The 21,791-nt window shown below is 44.6% G+C and overlaps 2 protein-coding genes across 2 annotated transcripts; one reads left to right on the plus strand and one right to left on the minus strand.

Annotated features, from left to right (window-relative positions):
• Positions 1-173: 173 nt before the first annotated feature.
• On the minus strand, positions 174-14,182 carry Wfdc9 (WAP four-disulfide core domain 9). The gene is made up of 4 exons (XM_004663824.2): positions 14,023-14,182; positions 3,353-3,516; positions 1,108-1,249; positions 174-204 (listed from the first exon to the last, which is right to left on the minus strand). Exons 2-4 carry the CDS (start codon positions 3,438-3,440, stop codon positions 174-176), a joined length of 261 nt encoding a protein of 86 aa, XP_004663881.2. The 5' UTR covers positions 3,441-3,516; positions 14,023-14,182.
• On the plus strand, positions 13,062-14,331 carry Wfdc10a (WAP four-disulfide core domain 10A). The gene is made up of 2 exons (XM_012949966.2): positions 13,062-13,184; positions 14,043-14,331. The coding sequence occupies exons 1-2, from the start codon at positions 13,082-13,084 to the stop codon at positions 14,195-14,197; spliced, it is 258 nt and encodes an 85-aa protein (XP_012805420.2). The 5' UTR covers positions 13,062-13,081; the 3' UTR covers positions 14,198-14,331.
• Positions 14,332-21,791: the final 7,460 nt, after the last annotated feature.

Consider the following 21,791-nt stretch of genomic DNA (forward strand, 5'->3'; position numbering starts at 1 on the left):
TCGGGCTCATGCATTAGTTTATTTGGCAAGTTGTGAATCTACTCAGAGTGAAGAGATCAAGGAGAAAGAAAAGGGATCCTCAGCTGGAGTGAGGGAGAGTCCCAGCGCAGAACCAGCCAGCACTGCTCCTACCCAGCCTGCCTCCAGGCCATATTAGATGGACCAGATAGGACCTAGGGTTTTAAGATTGTTTTTAAAGGCTCCCTGGAAAAGAAAAATGAGAGTGGTTAGAAATTGGTAACCCTGAGGAAAATCCATTTCCAAAGAAGGAAGGAAAAGAAAGAAAGAAAGAAAGAAATGGAGGGGGCCAGGCGTGGTGGCGCACACCTTTAATCCCAGCACTTGGGAGGCAGAGGTAGGAGGATCACCGAGAGTTCGAGGCCACCCTGAGACCACATAGTTAATTCCAGGTCAGCCTAGACTAGAGTGAGACCCTACCTTGAAAAAACAAATTAAAAAAAAGAAAGAGGGCTGGAGAGATGGCTTAGCGGTTAAGCGCTTGCCTGTGAAGCCTAAGGACCCCGGTTCGAGGCTCGGTTCCCCAGGTCCCACGTTAGCCAGATGCATAAGGGGGCGCACGCATCTGGAGTTCGTTTGCAGAGGCTGGAAGCCCTGGCACGCCCATTCCCTCTCTCTCCCTCTATCTGTCTTTCTCTCTGTGTCTGTCGCTCTCAAATAAATAAATAAATAAATAAATAATTTAAAAAAAAAAGAAGAAAGAAAGAAAGAAAGAAAGAAAGAAAGAAAGAAAGAAAGAAAGAAAGAAAGGGGCTGGGAAGTGGCTTAGCAGTAAAGGCATTTGCCTGCAAAGCCTAAGGACCCTGGTTTGATTCCCCAGTACCCACATAAACCATATGCAGAAAGGAGTGCATGCATCTGGAGTTCATTTGCAGTGGCTAGAGGCCCTGGCACACCCATTCTGTATCTATCTATCTATCTATCTATCTATCTATCTATCTATCTATCTATCTGCCTTTCTCAAAATAAATTTTAAAATACTTTAAAAAGAAAAAGAGGGAAAGAGAAAGAAAGAAAAAAAGAAAAGAAGGAAGGAAGGGAGAAATCAAGTATGTTCAAGCCCTACCCATCCCACTCCAAGAAACTCACTCATTATCCAAGCAGATTCGTCCACAGTAGGTCCAGCAGCAAGTAGAGTTTGGACTTACACACTTCTGCAGGTGTGTACACCTTTTCCCACAAAATGTTGATGGCGGCTGTACCCAGCACTGACTGATTTCTCTTTCTTCATCTGGAAACAAGATGCTAGAGTTTATCAGGGTTTATCTAGTCATAACTTGGAGAAGAAACCCTTTTCAATCCAAACAATCAATTCTGTAATTTACACATCATTCCACAAAGTATCCCTGCCTTCCAAAAGAAACAAAAATCCCTTCCTAAGGAATTAATTGGAAAGAAGAAGGGCCTTCAAGAGTGGAAGGGGGTTATGAGAGGGCAGTGATGGGTGAATTTAAAATACATATATTCTCTTGCATTATTTTTTGTTTGTGTTGTGTGTTGTGTTGTGTTTTCTTGAGGTGGGGTCTCACTCTAGCCCAGGCTGACCTAGAGCTCACTCTGTTGTACCAGGCTGGCCTCGAACTCACAGTGATCTTCCTACCTCTGCCTCCCAAATGCTATAATGCTGCATTCTTATTTTTTTTAATTATTTATGTATTTATTTGAGAGTGACAGACAGAGAAAAAGAAGCAGATAGAGATATATAGAGAATGGGCACGCCAGGGCCTCCAGCCACTGCAAATGAACTCCAGACGTGTGCACCCCCTTGTGCATCTGGCTAACATGGATCCTGGGGAGTCGAGCCTCCAGCTGGAGAAATGGCTTGCTGGTTAAGGTGATGCCTGCAAAACCGAAAGATGCAGGATCAATTGCAGTGACTGGAGGTCCTGGCACGCCCATTCTCTCTCCCTCTTTCTCTGTCAAGTAAATATATAAATAAAATGTTTTAAAAATACCGGGCTGGAGAGATGGCTTAGCGGTTATGTGCTTGCCTGTGAAGTCTAAGGACCCCAGTTCAAGGCTCAATTCCCCAGGACCCACATTAGCCAGATGCACAAGGGGACTCATCCATCTGGAGTTCATTTGCAGTGGTCAGAAGCCCTAGCGTGCTCATTCTCTCTCTCTCTCTCTCTCGCTCGCTTGCTCGCTCTCGCTCTCAAATAAATAAATAATAATAAAAATACTGTTTCTTTGCCTCGGCCAGCGGGGAATTGAACAAGGACTCAAGGAGAAATTAACCTGAATGAGAGAAGGCAAACAGACACAAGAAGGAGACCATGCTAGATGTTTGTCAAGACATCAGAGTCTTTATTTTTTACGCAGTGGTTATATAGGGGAAGAAAAGTGGGGGAATAAGCTGGCTGATGTGATTTAGGGCTTTGGAACTGTCAGGAAACCTAGAGGGGATGTAATTTGGTGTTCATTTAATCTTGCCTCAATGGCTTAACATCCTGACTGCACCATGCTTCACATCCTGACCATAAACTGGCCTTTTGCAAAAGATAAGATTCGGTAAACAGTCTGCTGACCGATGTTCCAGAAGTACCTAACAGAAAGCTGGATGGACCAGCTTTCTGAGTAATGAGTCAGCTTATGAGCAGGCCCAGGCAAAATGGAGAGGCTTTTGCTCTATGGCTCCTGACATTTCTTGGCTGGACATGGTGCACACCCCTTTAATCCCAGCACTCGGGAGGCAGAGGTAGGAGGATCGCTGTGAGTTCAAGGTCACCCTGAGACTACATAGTGAGTTACAGGTCAGCTTGGGCTAGAGTGAGACCCTACCTGAAAAAAACAATATGTGTGTGTGTGTGTGTGTGTGTGTGTGTGTGTGTGTGTGTGTGACCTGGAATTCACTATGTAGTCTCAGGGTGGCCTCAAACTCACAGCAATCCTCCTACCTCTGCCTCCCGAGTGCTGGGATTAAAGGCATGAGCCACCACGCCCAGCTAAAGCTGTTTTTGTTTTTTTTCTGTTTGGTGGGGGGGGGGGGCGTGTTTGTTTTGGCTCTGATCTTTAGAATGCTAATTTTTAAAATTATTTTTATTTATTTTTCTGAGAAAGAGAGAAAGGCAGAGAGAGAGAATGGGTGCGCCAGGGCATCCAGCCACTGCAAACGAACTCCGACCCATGTGCCCCCTTTTACATCTGGGTTTACGTGGGTCCTGGGGAATTGAACCTGGTACCTTTGGCTTTGCAGGCAAGCACCTTAACAGCTAAGCCATCTCTCCAGCCCCTAAAGTCTGAGTTTTGAAAACGTAGACCCTGTGCCAGCCATGACAGGCACGCCAGCAGCAAACAGAGCGCTCCCCAACCCTTGCCATACCACTGCCAGTACCATTTTGGTTCCTGATGCCCCCCAGCACAGGCAGAAGCACCACGACCCCGTGGATGAACATGGTGAGGAGGAGGATCCAGCTTCCCATGGTTGTCTCTGTGTTGGGGTCAAAGTGCTGGCAGAAGGCAGGCCTTTCCCCGGTGCTGCTAGAGGCTGAACAGAGACTGAGGAAAACAGGGTAAGGAAGAGAAGGAAAACACAAGTGAATACTGTTATTCTTTCTCCTGCTTTTCCTCTCCCACTCTGGTACTCAAAAACATATTGACTCCCAAACTAACCACTATTTCCTCCCCCGCCCCACAGCTTCTTCTTGTCTCATCACTTCTTTGCATTACTTTTCTGATGAAAGTAATGAAACACTTAGATGATGCAAAATAAAAAACACAAAGAGGAAATGGATGAGTCCTAGTAATTCCACTGCCTTCCACTGACAAGCATTTGCGCGTGCTCTGATGCTGTCCTCACTGTTTTATTTGTGTGTACATGGGTGGGGTAGCGAGCGATGTGCGCACATACAGATGTGCACCCCATGTGCGTGACTGAGGAGGCCAGGGGAGATCTTTGGATGCCCTTCACCGGTCAACTGCATATTTCCCTGAGACAAGGTCTCCCTCAATCTGAAGCTATGAACAGTCAGAGAGTTCCAGTGATTCTCTTATCTCTGCCTCCCACAGACTGGGGTTACAGATTTGTGGGCCACCCCCATTTTTGGTTGTTTTTTTTTTTTAAGTAGGATCTCACTCTATCCCAGGGTGACCTGGAATTCACCCTGAAGTCCCAAGCTAGTCTCAAATTCACAATAATCCTCCTACCTCCACCTCCCTGAGTGCTGGGACTAAAGGCTTGTCATGTCCAGATTTTTTAACATGGATACTAGGAAGTGGAGCTCTGTGGACTGGCCCTAGAGACCCTCATGTTTTAGAAGCAAATGGTCTTAACCACAGAACCACCCTCTCAGCTTTCTCATAAATTTTTTTTTTTTTTGAAATTAAGTATACAGACCCTGGTCAGGGCTGACCTGGAATTCACTATGTAGTCTCAGGGTAGCCTTGAACTCACAGCAATCCTCCTACTTCTGCCTCCCGAGTGCTGGGATTTAAGGCATGAGCCACAATGACCAGCTCATATATTTTATTTTAAAACATATGTAATAGGGGGTGGAGAGATGACTCAGCAGTTAAGGCACCTGCCTGCAAAAACCTAATGACCAACTCCTGGTTAAGATGGCGGATTAAGAACCATGCCAAAGCAGCCTAGGGGAGAAAAAGCCCCCCCCCCCAAGAAAAAAAGAATACCAGCAAAATACACTCTTCCACTAAATAATGAGATGTATAAGAAACTACCAATGGCAGCAGAGAAGTAGGAAAGATCCAGAGCATCCAGAGCCCCCATAGGCAGGCAGAAGTGGCTCCAGCAGCGGCGGCACCAGGTCCGTGGGGCCACAGCTGCCAGGCTCGGCTTGAGCCACAGGAAAAGCCAAGTGAGGGGGGTTTTCAGTCACACTGGAGCACTTCGCAAACTCAAGAAACGTGAAGGGAGGAGCACAGCCAACAATGAAGGAGCACAGCCAACAATGAAGGAGCAGATCATGAGGTAGAGGAACGCGTGGGCCAGCGGGAGAGCTAGAGCCACCATCCACAGCCTCCCCTCCCCCACCGCCAGCACAAGTGCCAGCAAGCACCAGAGACCAAGGGAAGGGAGCTCACAGTACCCAGCACCAGCAACCAGAGCAGTGATCCAAGGACCTAGCCAGCCTACTTGAACCCACAATGCACCAAAGAGGGACCCGAGCAGGAGCGCAGCATAACTGAGACCAAAATCATCCCAAAAGGTAACTGTGATACACCAGGTCAGTGCCCACCAAATATGCCTGGTATATAGGCCTGAACTGGAAGCGCAAATTGCACCTTCCTTATCAGGATAAATTACATGTTGAATCTGATGGATGGTCGGATTTGCCATTCTTTTTGTTTGTTTGTTTGTTTCTTTTGTTTTGTTTCATTTTGTTTTAGGGGGGAATTTGCCATTCTTAAATAAGCTATATTTTGGGCTTGTTATTTGTTGCTTCCTGATTGATAGTGGCTTTGTTTCCTCTTCTGTTGTTCATTAGGGAAGGGTCTCACTTGGTCACAAGCTGACTTGGAACCCTCAAAAGACCAGAAATTTTAACCTCCTAGTTGACAGGATTAAGGGTGTGGGGTACCACAACCCCTAAGAGACAGTGACTCTGTTAGAGGATCTGGTTATCATAATACCTATTCTTGCATAAATACTCTGTGATGTTTTCCATTGAATGTGTACATTGTTTAGTTCAATTTTAGAATCTGTCTGTATTTTGTTCCACTCAGCCTTCTTGAATATTCTCATAGCAGGCAAACCCAACATCAAGGGTCACTTTTGTAGATACTCTGAGAGTCTTCAGAGCCACACCTAACACCTTAAGCTCCTACCCTGAAGATATATAACATCAGATTGATTGATACAACTAATAATACTGCAGCTAACTAGAAAATCCAAGTAATAAATTAATCAAGATGCAGAAATATATACGTTATAACACAAGAAACACCAAAAATTGAGACAATATAAGTCCACCAAAAGTATTAATGAATCAGAAATGACCTCCAGTGCCAGGTGTGGTGGCGCACGCCTTTAATCCCAGCACTCGGGAGGCAGAGGTAGGAGGATTACCGTGAGTTCGAGGCCACCCTGAGACTCCATAGTGAATCCCAAGTCAGCCTGGGCTAGAGTGAGACCCTACCTTGGGAAAAAAAAAAAAAGACCTCCAGTGAGAATGAGTTAGAGGAAATGCCTGAGAAAGACTTCCAAAGAATGATTATAAATATGCTCAAAGAAGTCAAAGAGGAAATCAAAGGAATGAAAGCAGAAATCAAAGGAATCAAAGAAGACACAGGAAACCAATTTAATGAAATAAAGATGTCAATACAAGACATAAATAAGGAACTAGAAATAATAAAGAAAAACCATTCATAACTACTAGCAATGAAGAACATAGTCAATGAAATTTTTAAAAACTCTGTAGAAAATCTCACCAGTAGAATGGATGAAGGAGAGGACAGAATATCTAAACTAGAAGACCAGGTAGCAGATCTAATACAGTCCAACAAAGAGAAAGACAAACTAATAGGAAAGTATGAATGGGAATTTCAAGATATTCAGGACACTATGAAAAGATCAAACATAAGAATTCAGGGTCAATGATTGAGATGGGGAGGTAATATGATAGAGAATGGAATTTCAAAGGGGAAAGTGGGGGGGGAGGGAATTACCATGGGATATTTTTTTATAATCATGGAAAATGTTAATAAAAATTTTAAAATTTAAAAAAAAATTTCTTTAATTTTAAAAATACTATTTAAAAAAAAAAAGAATTCACGGTATAGTAGGAGAAAAATTTAATTCCAAAGGCATAGTAGGCGTTTTCAACAAAATCATGGAAGAAAACTTCCCCCAAATTAGGAAAGAGGTGCCAATGCAGATACAGGAATCCTTTAGAACACCAGCCAGACAAAACATGGAAAGAACCTCTCCTCTCCATATTATAAGTAAACTACCAAACATACAAACCAAAGAAAATATATTAAATGCAGCTAGAAAGAAAAATCAAGTCACCTACAAAGGCAAGCCCATCAGTATCACAGCAGATTACTCAACACAAACTTTAAAAGCCAGAAGGGCTTGGAGTGATGTATTCCAAGTTCTGAAAGATAACAACTGTCAACCAAGGTTACTTTATCCTGCAAAGCTATCTATTTAAATATTTGGAGAAATAAGGACATTCTACAACAAAAGCAGGCTAAAGGAATATTTGAAGACAAAACCAGCTCTACAGAAAATACTTGAAAGAATCCTCCATGCTGAAGAGAAAGAAAAGCACACATATAAAGAGCATGGAAAAAACAAACCATACCAAAGTACTACTTAACACAAGACAGCAAAGTTAAACTGGAAGAACTACAAAAAATGGCAAAAATAAATACACATCTTTCATTAATATCTCTTAATATCAACGTCCTCAATGCCCCAACCAAAAGACATAGGTTTGTAGACTGGGTTAAATAGCAGGATCCTTCAGTTTATTGCCTCCAAAAAACTCACCTTTTTATAAAGGATGGACACTATCTTAGGGTGAAAGGTTGAAAAATGGTGTTTCAGGCAAATGGGCCTAGAAAACAAACAGGGGTTGCTATCCTAATATCTGACAAGGTAGACTTCAGTCCAACATTAGTTAGGAAAGATAAGGAAGGTCACTTTATATTGATTAAAGGCACACTCCTACAGGAGGACATTATAATCCTAAACATATATGCACCTAACATGGGGGCTCCCAACTTCATCAAACAAACACGATTAGAACTAAGGTCACAGATAACTCCAAACACAGTTTTAGTGGGTGACTTCAACACCCCACTGTCATCAATTGACTGGTCATCCCAGAAAAAAATAGAGAGGCAAAAACCCAATGACCCAGGCTCAACTCCTCAGTGCCCATGTAAAGCCAGATGCACAAAATGGTACATGCATCTAGAATTCATTTACAGTGGCTAGAGGCCTTTGCGTGCCCATTCTCTCTATCTCTCTTCTCTCTATCTCTGCTTGAAAATAAATAAATAAATAAAATGTTAAAAAAAAAAAAACAGGGCTGGAGAGATGGCTTAGCGGTTAAGCACTTGCCTGTGAAGCCTAAGGACCCCGGTTCAAGGCTCGGTTCCCCAGATCCCACATTAGCCAGATGCACAAGAGGGCGCACGCGTCTGGAGTTCGTTTGCAGTGGCTGGAAGCCCTGGCGCGCCCATTCTCTCTCTCCCTCTATCTGTCTTTCTCTCTGTGTCTGTCACTGTCAAATAAATAAATAAAAAATGGATTAAAGAAAAAAACAGATGTAATCAGGCTAGAGAGATGACTTAGCAGTTAAGTGCTTGCCTGTGAAACCTAAGGACCCCAGTTCAAGGCTCCATTCCCCAGAACCCAGATTCACAAGGGGTCGCATGCATCTGGAGTTTGTTTGCAGTGGCTGGAAACCCTGGCACGCCCATTCTCTCTCTCTCTCTCCCTCTCTCTCTCTCTCTCTCTCTCTCTCTCTCTCTCTCTTCTTTCTCTCTCTCTCCTTTCTCTCTCTCTCTCTCTGTCACTCTCAAATAAATAAATAAATGAACAAAAATAGAGGTAATGCATTAAGGCTGAATAATAGTTGTGTGTGTGTGTGTGTGTGTGTGTGTATGTGTTTTACTATGGAAAGATCATAGCCATGAGAGTCAGACTTTGACTCAGTATTTTTTTTAAGGTTTAGTATTTTATTCATTTTTTTTTTAATTTGAAGGAGAGAGAGAATGGGCATGCCAAGGCATTCAGCCACTGTAAACGAACTCCAGACGCATGTGCCACCTTGTGCATCTGGCTTACATGGGACCTGGGGAATCGAACCTGGGTCCTTAGGCTTCTTAGTCAAATGCCTTAACCACTAAGCCATCTCTCCAGCCCTAACTCTGCATTTTGCTGCAGCAATTCAACAACCTGGATAATATTTCAGGGAAGGCAGAATCAGTTGGGCAATAGCAGGACAGGAGCAACTCTTCATAGTATTGAACATGGTATCACTTGGCCACATGAGACTATTTAAAAGAATTGCCTCAAAACAAAGTGTCTGCTGGGCATGGTAGTGGCACACCTTTAATCCCAGCACTCAGGAGGCAGAGACAAGAGGATCACCATGTGTTCAAGGCCACCCTGAGACTACATAGTGAATTCCAGATCAGCCTGGAATAGAGTGGGATCCTACCTCAAAAAAAAAAAAAAAATGAATGACCATTTTCAGCCATTTCAGGTATTCAGTAGCACCAGGTCACTGGGTCCCGTTATATCCAATGGTTCATAGAACATGCCCATCATCACAGAGGTTCTGAGCCATGCCGCTCTAAACAAAACCACCAAAATTACTCTGCTGCAAAGCTAGCATAATGCCAGAGAATACTTAAAAGGCACAGGACTTTTCCACGGGGGTCTATGAAAGCTCATTCTCCCCCTGGTATAAGTGACATGTGAGCCAGACGTGGTGGCGCACGCCTTTAATCCCAGCACTCGGGTGGCAGAGGTAGGAGGATCACAGTGAGTTTGAGGCCACCCTAAGACTACATAGTGAATTCCAGGTCAGCCTGGGCTAGAGTGAGACCCTACCTTGAAAAACCAAAATAATAATAATAATAATAATAATGACATGTGAGCATTGGGATACGTGAATCATTAGATGTACTGACTTCCAAGCAAACTGGCTTTAGATTAAGGAGAGGCAAGAGCAAGAATGGATCAGGGAGAGAAAGAAGAGAAGGGAGATGTTTGCTGGTTTTCTCTCTTTGAGGCTATAAGCTGCTCTCCAACATAATCCATTCAGAACCCAACTCCCCTCCAGCCTGCCTCAGCATGGCTGCATGATGGAAATTGATGGGATGCAGAGGTCTCATGTGCCACTGGGCAATATTTACTCCAGAGGATACAGGTGAGATGGTGATGCTTTCTGTCAGGAGAGGACGATAGTAAGTTTGGCAGATTTTAGATATCCTGCAAGTCACTCACATTCTTGACATAGAAAAGCCAACTCCCTGTGGCTGTTGTCTAGTCCCTGAAGAACAGAGTGGCCATCTGATCCTGCAAAGTCACCACCCCATAACAAGTCAGATGTACAGTATACAGCTTCCATTACCCACTCACTGGTGGGAACATGAGGTATGAGTTAACCTGAGTGGGGCTGGGCATGGGTTGTACTGTGGGTTCCTGGTACTTCCTCTTGCATAGAGAAGGAGGGAGGTCCATGCATTGGCACAATAAAGCCAAAGCACTACGTTCTATGAGACTGTTTCTGTCTCATAGACATGAACAGAGCTCAGAAATCTGTTCATTTAAACCGCAAGTGGTGGCGCACACCTTTGATCCCCGCACTCAGAAGACAGTGGTAGGAGGATCACCATGAGTTCAAAGCCAGCCTGAGACTACACAGTGAATTCCAGGTCAGCTTGGGCTAAAGAGAAACCTTACCTTGAAAAAAGAAGTATGTCTATTTATTTAGGTCTTTTCTTACTTAAATACACTGGCCCCTATAAGGCAATGTCCAACCCCCTCCCCTACACATTTCAGATGTCCTCCACTATCCCAGAGAAGAGAAACACTATCAGACACAAGTGATCCCTCACATAACACCCAAAGCATACTATTTTGGTCATCTGTAAGAAAATATAGGACAACTAAAGCACCCATAATCATCAGAAAGACACAACCTCTGTCCTCACCCCCATTATTGAAGCTCCTGAGTTTTCCAAATAAGTGTAACAAGAAACTTGGCTCAGAGTCAGGCAGGCTAGTCTCTGGTTTCATCTGTTCTGTGAGTTCAAGGCCACACTGAGACGTAAATCCAGGTTAGCCTGAGCTAGAGTGAGACCCTACCTCGAAAAAACAAAAAACAAAAAAATTAAAAAGTGGTGCTCTTAACCACAGAGCCCTCTTAAAAATGGTTGTTACAGGGTTTGAGGGATTGCTTAATGGTTAAGGCATTTGCCTGAAAAGCCAAAGGACCCAGGTTCAATTCCCCAAGACCCACATTAGCCAGATGCACAAAGAGGTGCACGTGTCTGGAGTTCATTTGCAGTGACTGGAGGTCCTGGTGTGCCCATTCATCCCCTCTCTCTGTCTGTGTTCATGTGTGTGTGTGTCCCTCTTTCTCTGTCAAATAAATTAATGAAATGTTTTTTTAAAAAAATGGTTGTTACAAAATGTGGGAACACATCACCCCATCAAAGGTTCAGGAAACAATGTAGAAGAAGGGGCAGAAAGAATGTAAAAGGGCTGGAGAAATGACTCAACCGTTAAAGCATTTGCCTGCAACACCAAACTTCCCTAGCTTAATTCCCTAGTGCCCATGTAAAGCCAGATGCACAAGGCGGCGCATGCATCTGGAGTTCATTTGCAGTGGCTAGAGGCCCTGGCACACCCATCTCCCCCACTCTTGCAAATAAGTAAATAAAGACCCAATTTTTGAAAAAAATAAAAAGAATGTAAGAGCCAGAGAATGGGGAGGAATGCTGTGTGCTGTAGTCAGCTTCATGTTGTTGGGACGAACATTCAGACCAGATACAGCTTATGGGAGCAAGGGGCTTATTTCAAGCTCACAGATGCAGGGGACGTTCCATCAGTGGCAGAAGAAGCTGCTTCCATACATCCAAACAGAGAGGGAAAAACTGCAGCAAGCAAAACCAACACCAACACACACACACACACACACACACACACACACACACACACACCAGAAAGTAGCAAGCACAAACCTTCAGCAAGCAGGAACCCCCCCCCAAGAGCTCACGCCTCTCTGCACAGATCCACCTCCAAACACAGCGGAAGGCTGGAACTCAGGATTCACTCCCACTGACACCTCCTCCAGTCAAGCAACTAAAGACCCAAGTTAATTAAACACCTGAGTCTATGGGGGACGTACATTCAAACTACCACACTGTGGAATGCTCTCCTCCAGGCATGACATGGCCATTTCATTCGTGAGCTCACAGTAACTGTCGTAACCTTCACAACACCTGAACAATATTGGACACATCATGGATGACAGAGGAGGGTATGGGGACCCCATCCTTCCCTGAGGAGCTACTGGCAGTTAATGGTGGTTGGAGGTGTGAGAGAAATTTTCTGCAGTGATATAGCCACTGGTATGATCTGGTAAATTATCTCCCATCCATGCCCATTCAAACAACCTAATTAAACTCAGTAAGCCACATCCACACACACACACACACACACACACAAATCAAAGTAGAAGATGGCTGATTTGGAAGAAGAGGTTCACTGGAAGGGGAACAGGGAAGGAAGGTAACAGAAGTGTGTTATAATCAAATACATTATATACATATATATAAATGGTCATTTGAAAATATTTGTAAATGAGAATACAAAGGACTGTTGGCATTAGTTGCATGGATAAACTAAGATAATACAGTAAAATAAGTCAATTTTAACTGGTGAGAACATAGCCATTTAAATGCTATTTTTCTTATCTTTGCTCTATAAAGTAGTTGGTAATTAGAAAACCTAAATAAATTGTATGTTTCATAAAAGATATTATGTGGGCTGGAGAGATGGCTTGGCGGTTAAGCGCTTGCCTGTGAAGCCTAAAGATACGGGTTCAAGGCTCGATTCCCCAGGACCCACGTTAGCCAGATGCACAAGGGGGCGCATGCGTCTGGAGTTCGTTTGCAGTGGCTGGAGGCCCTGGAGCGCCTATTCGTTCTCTCTCTTATCTCTATCTGCCTCTTTCTCCCTGTTGCTCTCAAATAAATAAATAAAAATAAACAAAAACAATTTTTAAAAAGATATTATGTTAGCAAGAAGGGAGGGTTGGAGGTGCTGAGATGATTCAGCTGTTAAGGTGCTTGCGTAAGGACCCAAGTATCTCTCTCTCTCTCTCTCTCTCTCTCTCTCTCTCTCTCTCTCTCTCTCTCTCTCTCAGATAACTTGTTTAAGTTTAAAGAAAAATAAAAAAGAGAACAAGAGAGGATTATGTGAGAGGGTACATCCTCCCTGAGGCTGGCCAATTGCATAGGCTAAGGGAGAAAGTTTGGCTCTTGCTCTGCCCTGGCTTGGCCAGCAGAGGCAGCAGAGAGCAGGGAAGTCTGCGCCATCCTGACCAAGTCTAAGCTCAAAGCTCTGGTCTGAATCATGTCGCCCCAGGCTCAGCTCTTCAACGTGCTTCTCTGTGCGCTGCTGCTGCTGCTGCCGCCGCTGGCCCAGGGAGGAAAACGTAAACACTTCTACATTGAGGGTAAGTAATAGGCACAGTGGGCATGTGCAAGACAGGCAAGGAGATACTGAGCACAGACTGGGGAGGGCGGAGGACATGGTGATTCTTTTGCACACCCAGATCTTCTGGGTGATCACCACCCACAGCCCTCGGTTCCTAATAGCCAGCATTGGAAGTAGTGATGGGGGAACCTGATGGGGGCAGGGAATCCTGTGCTTAATTCCAGAGATCCAAAAACAAATGGTCTAAAACTGTGGTAAAAAGGGGCCCCAGGACTGAGACTGCAATGGACAAAGGTGAATTATTCTTTGATGCATGCACATTTAGGAAGGGCAAACATGCAGAGATGTTTGCGGAGGTAGACATGGATGCAGGCATAGAAATAAAAGACACTGGGCAGAAAGAAGTTACCATCAGAGAGAGCAAAAGAATGGCAAGGGAAGTCAAACTACTGGAGACAAGAAGAGTGGGCAGGCCAAAGGCGAGTCTTCTTCATGGATGCTACAAATTCTGAAAAGTGGGGAGGATCTGGGAGATGTCTCGGGCTTCTTTGAGAGCTCAGAGTGAGAGTACAATTCCATGGGGGTGATGTAATCAAGGCTGTGTCTGTTGGAAGAGACAGGTCCCAGATGCAGGTATAGGGATAGAGCCCAGAAAATGCTGGCATTAGGTCTGTAGAGGAGATGGGGAGGACAGCCAGAGGAAGGGCATACAAAGACTTACTGAATGTCAGGAGTTAATGGGGTACACAAAAGAAGGTGCCTGAAAAGTTGAGGAATGCCTCACAGGGTATCTGGGCCCTGGTGTCTTAGAGGAACTTTAAGCTTAAGAGTAATTCCCTCCAGTTGCTTGTACTCACCTGTTACTGCTCCTTTTCAGCCGTGCACAGTCCTCCACTCGTCCTCCCCTGTGAGAAGAGGCCCAGCTTATATCTGTGCAAGTACAAATGTGAGAATGACCGAGACTGTCAAGCAAACAATGTATGCTGCTCAACCTTCTGCGGAAATGTTTGCATGAACAAGCTGTCCAGGTAGGAGGGTGAGCTGTGCCTCCTGCCCCTGCCCCAGAACTTCTGTTCGGAGACTGAGCCACATTCAAACCAGGGGGACCTCAAATCATGAGCACAAGAACTTCAGCAGGAATGCCACCCTCCCCACTGTGTGAGCCCCTCGTCCCTGTCAAATAAACCAAAATAAATGCACAGAAAAGCAGCCTCTTGACAAATACTGTTAATGATCACTAACAACAGTGTGGCCTCACAAATGCCCCACTCTTCCCAGGCCTGATCTCCCCTCCGTGTGTGTAGACATTGGTCTCTGCAATTTGCTCTTTTGACCCACGCACCCACTCTAACTCCCAGATGGCTCAGCCCACAGAACCAGCTCTCACACAGTGAACTGCTTGTGCACAGTGTCTCCCAATGCTGCAGACAGCATTCTTCACCCTGGGGTCTGGACTGGCTAAACGTCACACAGGTAGAGGTAAAACCTGGTTCCTTCTCTTCTTCAGACCTGGACCCCCCTTAGCCTGCTCTCCTGAGGCTCCTTCTCAGCTTCAGCTTCATCATGTTTGTTTACAATGATGATACGGAATTCAGAAAAGCCAAGTGACAAGATTGTGTCACAGAAGAGCTGTGATGTGACTAGAGAAAGGTGTCTCCTCTGGATTCCTTTTGCTTATTTCTCTCCATGACCTCAAAGCAGAGATATTCTTTTGAATCCCTACATCATTTCATTTATTTATCTATCTACCTAATTATTTATTTGAAAGACAGACAGAGGGAGAGAGAGAGAATGGGCACACCAGGACCTCCAGCCACTGCAAATGAACTCCAGACACATACACCTCCTTGTGCATCTGGCTTATGTGGGCACTGGGGAGTTGAACCTGGGTCCTTAGACTTCACAGGCTAGCATCGTAACTGCTAAGCCATCTTTCCTGCCCTTGAATGCCTACATCAAACCTCCTCCTGTCCATCACCTATATGTATCTGGAAAGCCCAATGGAGGACCTAGGTTGTGGATTGGGATCTGAGACTCCTAGAAATTATTCACTGAATGTTCTCTACAGCTCTCAACCCCATTCCTTCTCTTCTTTCAATCTCTTCTTTTGATTGAGAGGACCATCAAGGTGAGGGGAAACAGGCAGTTCATGTTGGTATTGCCAAAAGGTTACAAGTTTAGCTGTACGTGTTGCCCATACACTATTGTTAGTAGAAATAATCACCAGGGATACAGATTCCTGCCTAAATTGTGCCATCAGACCTCCTTGGAGATGATCCTAAGTCTAAATTTGGTTGTATTAACCATCTTTGCATTACTACAACATACCTGAGGTATTTAACTTAGAAAAGTCTTACTCATAATTATGGGCTGAAATCCAAGATGACATGGCCACATGGGTTTGGAGTACCTAGGGAGGGTGATAAATCTTGGTAGGAGCATGTGTCAGAGCAGCCACACACATCACCTCCAGGAAGCAGAACGAGAAGACAGGCAGGATTCCCAAATCATCTCCAGAGGAAAGACTCCTTGTACTACCAGCTACTTTTGTCATTGCTGGAACAAAATATACAGCAAAAATCAGTTTAAGGGAGGAAGGATTTATCTCAAGGTTACAGTTCATCATGACATGGAATGTGTGGCAGCAGAAGCACGAGGCAGCTGGTTAGATTGTCAGTCAGTAAGTAGACAGTGCTCACTTAACACTCTCCTAGTAATCCAGCCCAGGACCGCTACACACAGTTAAGGTGGGTCTTTCCACCTTAATTAACCAAATCAAGACAACCCTTCACAAGCATGCCCAGAGGCTTGTTTTCTCAATGATTCTTGATCCTGTCAGGTTAAGAATCAATATAAATCATCACATCCCTGTAACCTAAAGACTCTCCTTGGGACCTATCCACTAAGAGTCCATAGCACTTTTCAACAGCATCACCTTGATAACCAAGCCTTTCGAGTATGGACCTTTAGAGGACACTTATCTAATATATAGCAGTGGCCACTAGGGACATGTCATCAAATATGAAGAGCACAGCTGGAGAGATTCCTCAGTGGTTAAAGTGCTGGCTTACAAAGCCTAAGGACTCAGGTTCAGTTCCCCTGTAGCCACGTGAAGCCAGATGCACAGAGTGGCATGTGTGTCTGGAGTTTGTTTGCAGTGGCAGTGAGGGAGGAATCCCCCACTTCTGGGAGTTATATAGTTAAGAAACTTAGAAACAGGCTGAGAGATGGCTTAGCGGTTAAGGCACTTGCCTGTAAAGCCAAAGGATCCTGGTTCAACTTTCCAGGACCCACGTAAATCAGATGCACAAGGAGGCACATGTGTCTGGAGCTCATTTGCAGTAGCTGGAGGCCCTGGTGGGCCCATTCTTTCTCTCTCTCTCATAAATAAATAAATATATATATATTTAAAAAAAGAAAGAAAGAAACTTTATGGACAGACTACATGGGTGACTGGGAACAGGTTGGGGCTCTGGGAGCACCCACTCGGAGAGTTCATCCAAAAACACTGTAGCTGGCCAAGGCAGTTAATTAATCACTGCTTCTGTGATCAGTCTGCCATTTCCTGTTCCATCCTTGACAAAAAAAAAAAAAAAAGAAAAAAAAAAAAAGATCTCCTGGTTACTACTAAACCTTCAATAGACAATCAATCATCCCAGGACACTCTCAATTATGGGTAGAGTCAGCCTCAACATACTTCAGACCCCCAAATCCAGCCCTCATTCGAGGTTCCCACTTTCAGGGGCCCCCATCCATATTCCCAGTTGAGCTCTGTGCTTGCTTGTGATTCAGCCTGCCTTGGTTGTTTCGTCTTTGCTATCATTCTGAGAAGCCTAAGCACTCATGTTCAAATCTCCAGGTCTGCATAAGCCAGACGCACAGTGATGCAAGCACACAATGTCGCACATGCACACAAGGGGGTGTGTGCATCTCGAGCTCATTCACAGTGGCTAAAGGCCCTGGCATGTCCATTCTCTCTCTCTCTCTCTCTCTCTCTCAATTAAAAAAAAAACAAACAAAAAACTATGAAGAGCATTCAGGCAAGCAGGCCACGCCCAGAGGTGGCATCCAGTGCTATGTTCCAGTCTTTCTGCTGTTTTCTTAGACCACTCAATGAAAGACATGCCAGCAGAGAAACCCTCCTCCATCAGTTCAGAGCCTCTGACCCACCTCAAAATCTCAGAGCTCTGAGTACTTCAAGTGTATCCTCATTTCTGCACAGGCTGCTGGGCGACAACAGGGGTCTTAGAGGAGAAAATGTCATGATCATCATCAACCTAATTTATCATTGGAGGCAGGTGGGCAAGGAGGGAATATGCTTCAAGACTTCTTGTCATTAATGACACTTCTCACCACTGTAACCAAGAATCTGACAGAAACAACTTAAGAAAGGAAAGGTATATATTTGGCTCACAACTTCAGAAGTGTCAGTCGGTCACAGTGGGGAGGGCAAGATGGAGCAGAGCAGCTCACATCATGGTGACAAGGCTGCAGACAAAAGATTACTCCAGAGAGGGGGCAGGGCAAGATCATAGCTCCAGGTGCACATTCCCAGGGATCTAACGATCTCCCAAAACCATGAAAGGGTTAATCCATTCGTGATCTAATTGTCTCTAGAAACAGCATCACAGGCATCCCCAGAGGTGAGCTTTCCCAATCTCAGTGCAATCAAGTTGCCAAATAAGATTAAACATTATTCATATTTTTTTATTTTTTTGTTCATTTTTATTTATTTATTTGAGAGTGACAGGACAGAAAGAGGCAGAGAAAAGGCAGAGAAAGAGAGAGAGAGAATGGGCACACCAGGGCCTCCAGCCACTGCAAATGAACTCCAGACGCATGTGCCCCTTGTGCATCTGGCTAACATGGGTCCTGGAGAATCGAGCCTCGAACCAGAGTCCTTAGGTTTCACAGGCAAGCGCTTAACCACTAAGCCATCTCTCCAGCCTACATTATTCATATTTCATCTGCCTCTTCTCCTGAAATATTTCCTGAGCCCTTCCAGCTATGATAGAAATGACTTATTCAGTGAGAGGCATTGGCTTTCTCTTATCATTTTGATGAGTCTTGGGTGTCCATGGTATTGCCACCATAAAAAAAAAAAAAAGCAGGTCCTCTTACCAAGAGTAAGAGCAGCACTGATCAAAGGAGATTAACATAGACATTTAGAAGGCTTTCTTTTCTGTTTTATTTATTTATTTATTTTTTGGCTTTTCAAGGCAGGGTCTTGCTCTAGTCAAGGCTGACCTGGCCCTGAATTCACAGTGATCCTCCTACCTCTGCCTTCCAAATGCTAAGATTAAAGGCGTGCCCCATCACACCCAGTTTAGAAAGCATTTTGAAGGGCACAGATAAGCCAGAAAAACCTTCTCCATGGTGATAGAAGTAAACATTGAAGAGACTCAAAATTCATCAAAGCAGAAAATGGGAGACCTGCCCAGATCTCAACGCTAAAGGAGACTTAATATATGCCCCCAAAGGCTCAGGAAATATTGTGGCAGAAGGGGAAAAAAGAACATAAGAGCTACAGGGTGGAAAGGCATGGTAGGAGACACTGTCCTCCCCATAAGAATGATGGGTGCATCCATGCCCCACAGTGATTACAAATACCACCACTAAGGAGGGCCCTCAGTGGGATGGGGCGAGGGAGAGGGGACAAAAGGAGATTACTGGTTTGTAGTATGTTCATGTATTAAAGCTCCTAATTTTAAAAATGAAGGGACTGGGAAGATAGGTCAGCAGTTAAAGGCACGCACTTACAAGGCCTGATGGCTTAGATTTGAGTTTAAAAAAAAATTTTTTTTTTTTGAGGTAGGGTCACCCTCTAGCCCAGACTGACCTGGAATTCACTATGTGGTCTCACACTAGCCTTGAACTCATGGCTATCCTCCTACCTCTGCCTCCCAAATGCTGGGATTAAAGGCGTGCACCACCATGCCCAGCTTGATTTAAGAAAGAAAGAGAGAGAGAAAGGAAGGAAGGAAGGAAGGAAGGAAGGAAGGAAGGAAGGAAGGAAGGAAGGAAGAAATGAAGGAACGAAGGAAGGAAGAAAGAAAGAAAGAAAGAAAGGAGGAAAGAAAATAAGGGAATGGAAAGATTACATAGTTGCTAAGGTACTTGTCTGCAAAGCCAAAGGATCCAGGTCTGATTCCCCAGTACTCATGTAAAGCCAGATACACAAAGAGCACATGCATCTGGAGTTCCTCTGCAGAGACAAGGGGCCCTGGTGTGCATTTTGGTGCATTTTGAGTCTCCTCAGCATCTGTCTCCATCACCCTAGGCCAGGTTTGTCGGGCTTGCCTTGGAAGCGGCACTCTTGCTCCTCTCGTTGGTTTCACCTAGGCCCTGGCTGCTGTGTGAAGGGCGACAGAAGCAGCCTAGCTCCTATTTACCTAAATACCTCCGTGAAGGTCACCAAAACTGTCCAGTCTCAACTTTGTCAACTTCGTATAGGAACGCGTGTGTGAACCTCCTCTGAGAGGGAGTGGGGCCTGTGTGCCTCCTGCTTCCCCCCACCCTGTGTGCAGACACTGAGCCCACGTCTGAAACATGAAGGTCTCAAACCATGAGTTTGACTGCATCAGAAACACCACCCACACCACGGCCTGAGCCCTTTGATCTCATCAAATGAAGCACAACAATGGCCCAGGGACTGACCCGCAGCCTCCAAGTGCTCATGACCCCTGAAACAGCCAGTGCAGCCCCCACAAGAGTCCTGGCTTTCTCAGGCCCAGTCTCCATCTCCCCTGGTCACGTGTCCCTATGCTCTTTGATCACGCACCGCCCTCAGGTGGCTCCTGCGGCTCTGTTCACTAAGCCAGTCCCATCATGGGGAACTGCTCCTGTTCAGATTCTCCCGGTGCTGAGAACAGTCCTCACCCTGAGGTCAGAAGGATCCCTTAAGTATGAGGTAGATGGAGGTAAACTTGAAGAATAGGGTAGGAGTGTCCCTTGACTAGTTTCTTGTCTTAGTCTTAGGGCATACCTACCCATTTCTCCCAGTCTCATTAGGAATCTGTGATTAATGTCTTTCTATAATTATTATGATGAATTCTGGGAAGTTAACGACCTCACCAAAGCCACAAGTGAAGGACTGTGGTGTGACTAGATGAGGTTGTTTCCTCCAGATTACTCTTGCATATGTTTATTAACTAAGGCCAGAGGCATGTTTGTTCACGCCTACACCAGCCTTCCTTCCCTCCATAACCAATCAACACAACTATTCCTAATAGAAAGAACTAGGTTGGTCATTGACATCTGAAACTCAATTGACTCTATTAACTGACTGTTCCCTACCATTGCTAAGACTTTTCTTTATGGTTTCATTGTGGGTTTTTTTGTTTATTTGTTGTTGTTTTTTTTTGTTCCAGAGGGACATCAAGAGAAATATAAATGTTTTGTTCTGTGTTATTAAGGACTCATTAGCATAGGGTGGTACTGTAGACAGTTCCATGTTGCTGGAATGAACTTCCAAACAGACACAGTCTGCAGGAGGAATGGGAGTTATTTCAGCTTACAGATCCAGGGGAAGTTCTATAATGGTAGAAGTGGGTTCCCTTTCACAGATCCAAACAGAAAGAGACACCATCAAACAGCCAGCCCCACAAGCAAGCACAAACAGGCAACAATAGCAGGGAACCAGCCTCCACAGCAGGGGCCAGGCAGAGCTCTGTACATACTGCCTCGCGTACTTTTAGGCTGGAGATCAGATCCTCCCCTAGTGACACATCCTTCAGCTGGGTAGCTGGAAATGCAAGTTAACACCTGAGTCTATTGGGGGACACACATTCAAATTACCACAGACAGGTACAGCCCTTTCTCATATCCTATTGCTTGTCAGCAGGAATCCATCATTAGGGATACAAACTCCCTCCTAGACCAAGCAATCACAACCCCTCTGAAACATTCCTGAGGCTAACTCAAAGGTTGAATCTTATATGACTGTATTAGTCAGCTGTGCTTTTTTTTTTTTTTTTTTTTTTTTTTCGAGGTAGGGTTTCACTCTAGCCAAGCTGACCTGGAATTCACTATGGAGCCTCAGGGTGGCCTCAAACTCACAGTGATCCTCCTACCTCTGCCTCCTGAGTGCTGGGATTAAAGGCATGCACCACCACGCCCGGCAGCTTTGCATTATTATAGCAAAATACCAGAGGCATTTCTCATAGAAGAGATGTTATTTACCACACATCTTAACAATTCAAATCTAAGAGTGGGTAGCTTCAAGACCTCTGGAGAGGTCAGCAGATCATGGCAGAAGCAAGTGCCAGCTTGCAGGCGTTCTTTCCTGGTTTTCTCTATTTAGTATCTCAAATGCCTCCTGTATCTGGATGGGCATCCTTCTTCTTTTTATATTTGGGACATTACATCCTATGATTTTATTGAAAATGTTTTCTATGCATTTAGCATGAAATTCTCCTCCTATGCCCATGATTCATAGATTTGGCCTTTTCATGGTTTCACAATTCCTCTGCCTTGTCTTCAAACCCTGATGTTTTTTCCTCTCCTTGATCAGTTTCGCTGGTGAGACTTTAGTGTTTTATTTGATTTATTGACTCTTTCATTTCCAGTCACTTAATTTGGTTTTTCTTCAGTATTTCCATCTCCTCGGTGAGTTCCCCTTTCAGAT

The sequence above is a fragment of the Jaculus jaculus genome, chromosome 8 (assembly GCF_020740685.1).
Source record: "Jaculus jaculus isolate mJacJac1 chromosome 8, mJacJac1.mat.Y.cur, whole genome shotgun sequence".
Lineage (NCBI taxonomy): Eukaryota > Metazoa > Chordata > Mammalia > Rodentia > Dipodidae > Jaculus > Jaculus jaculus.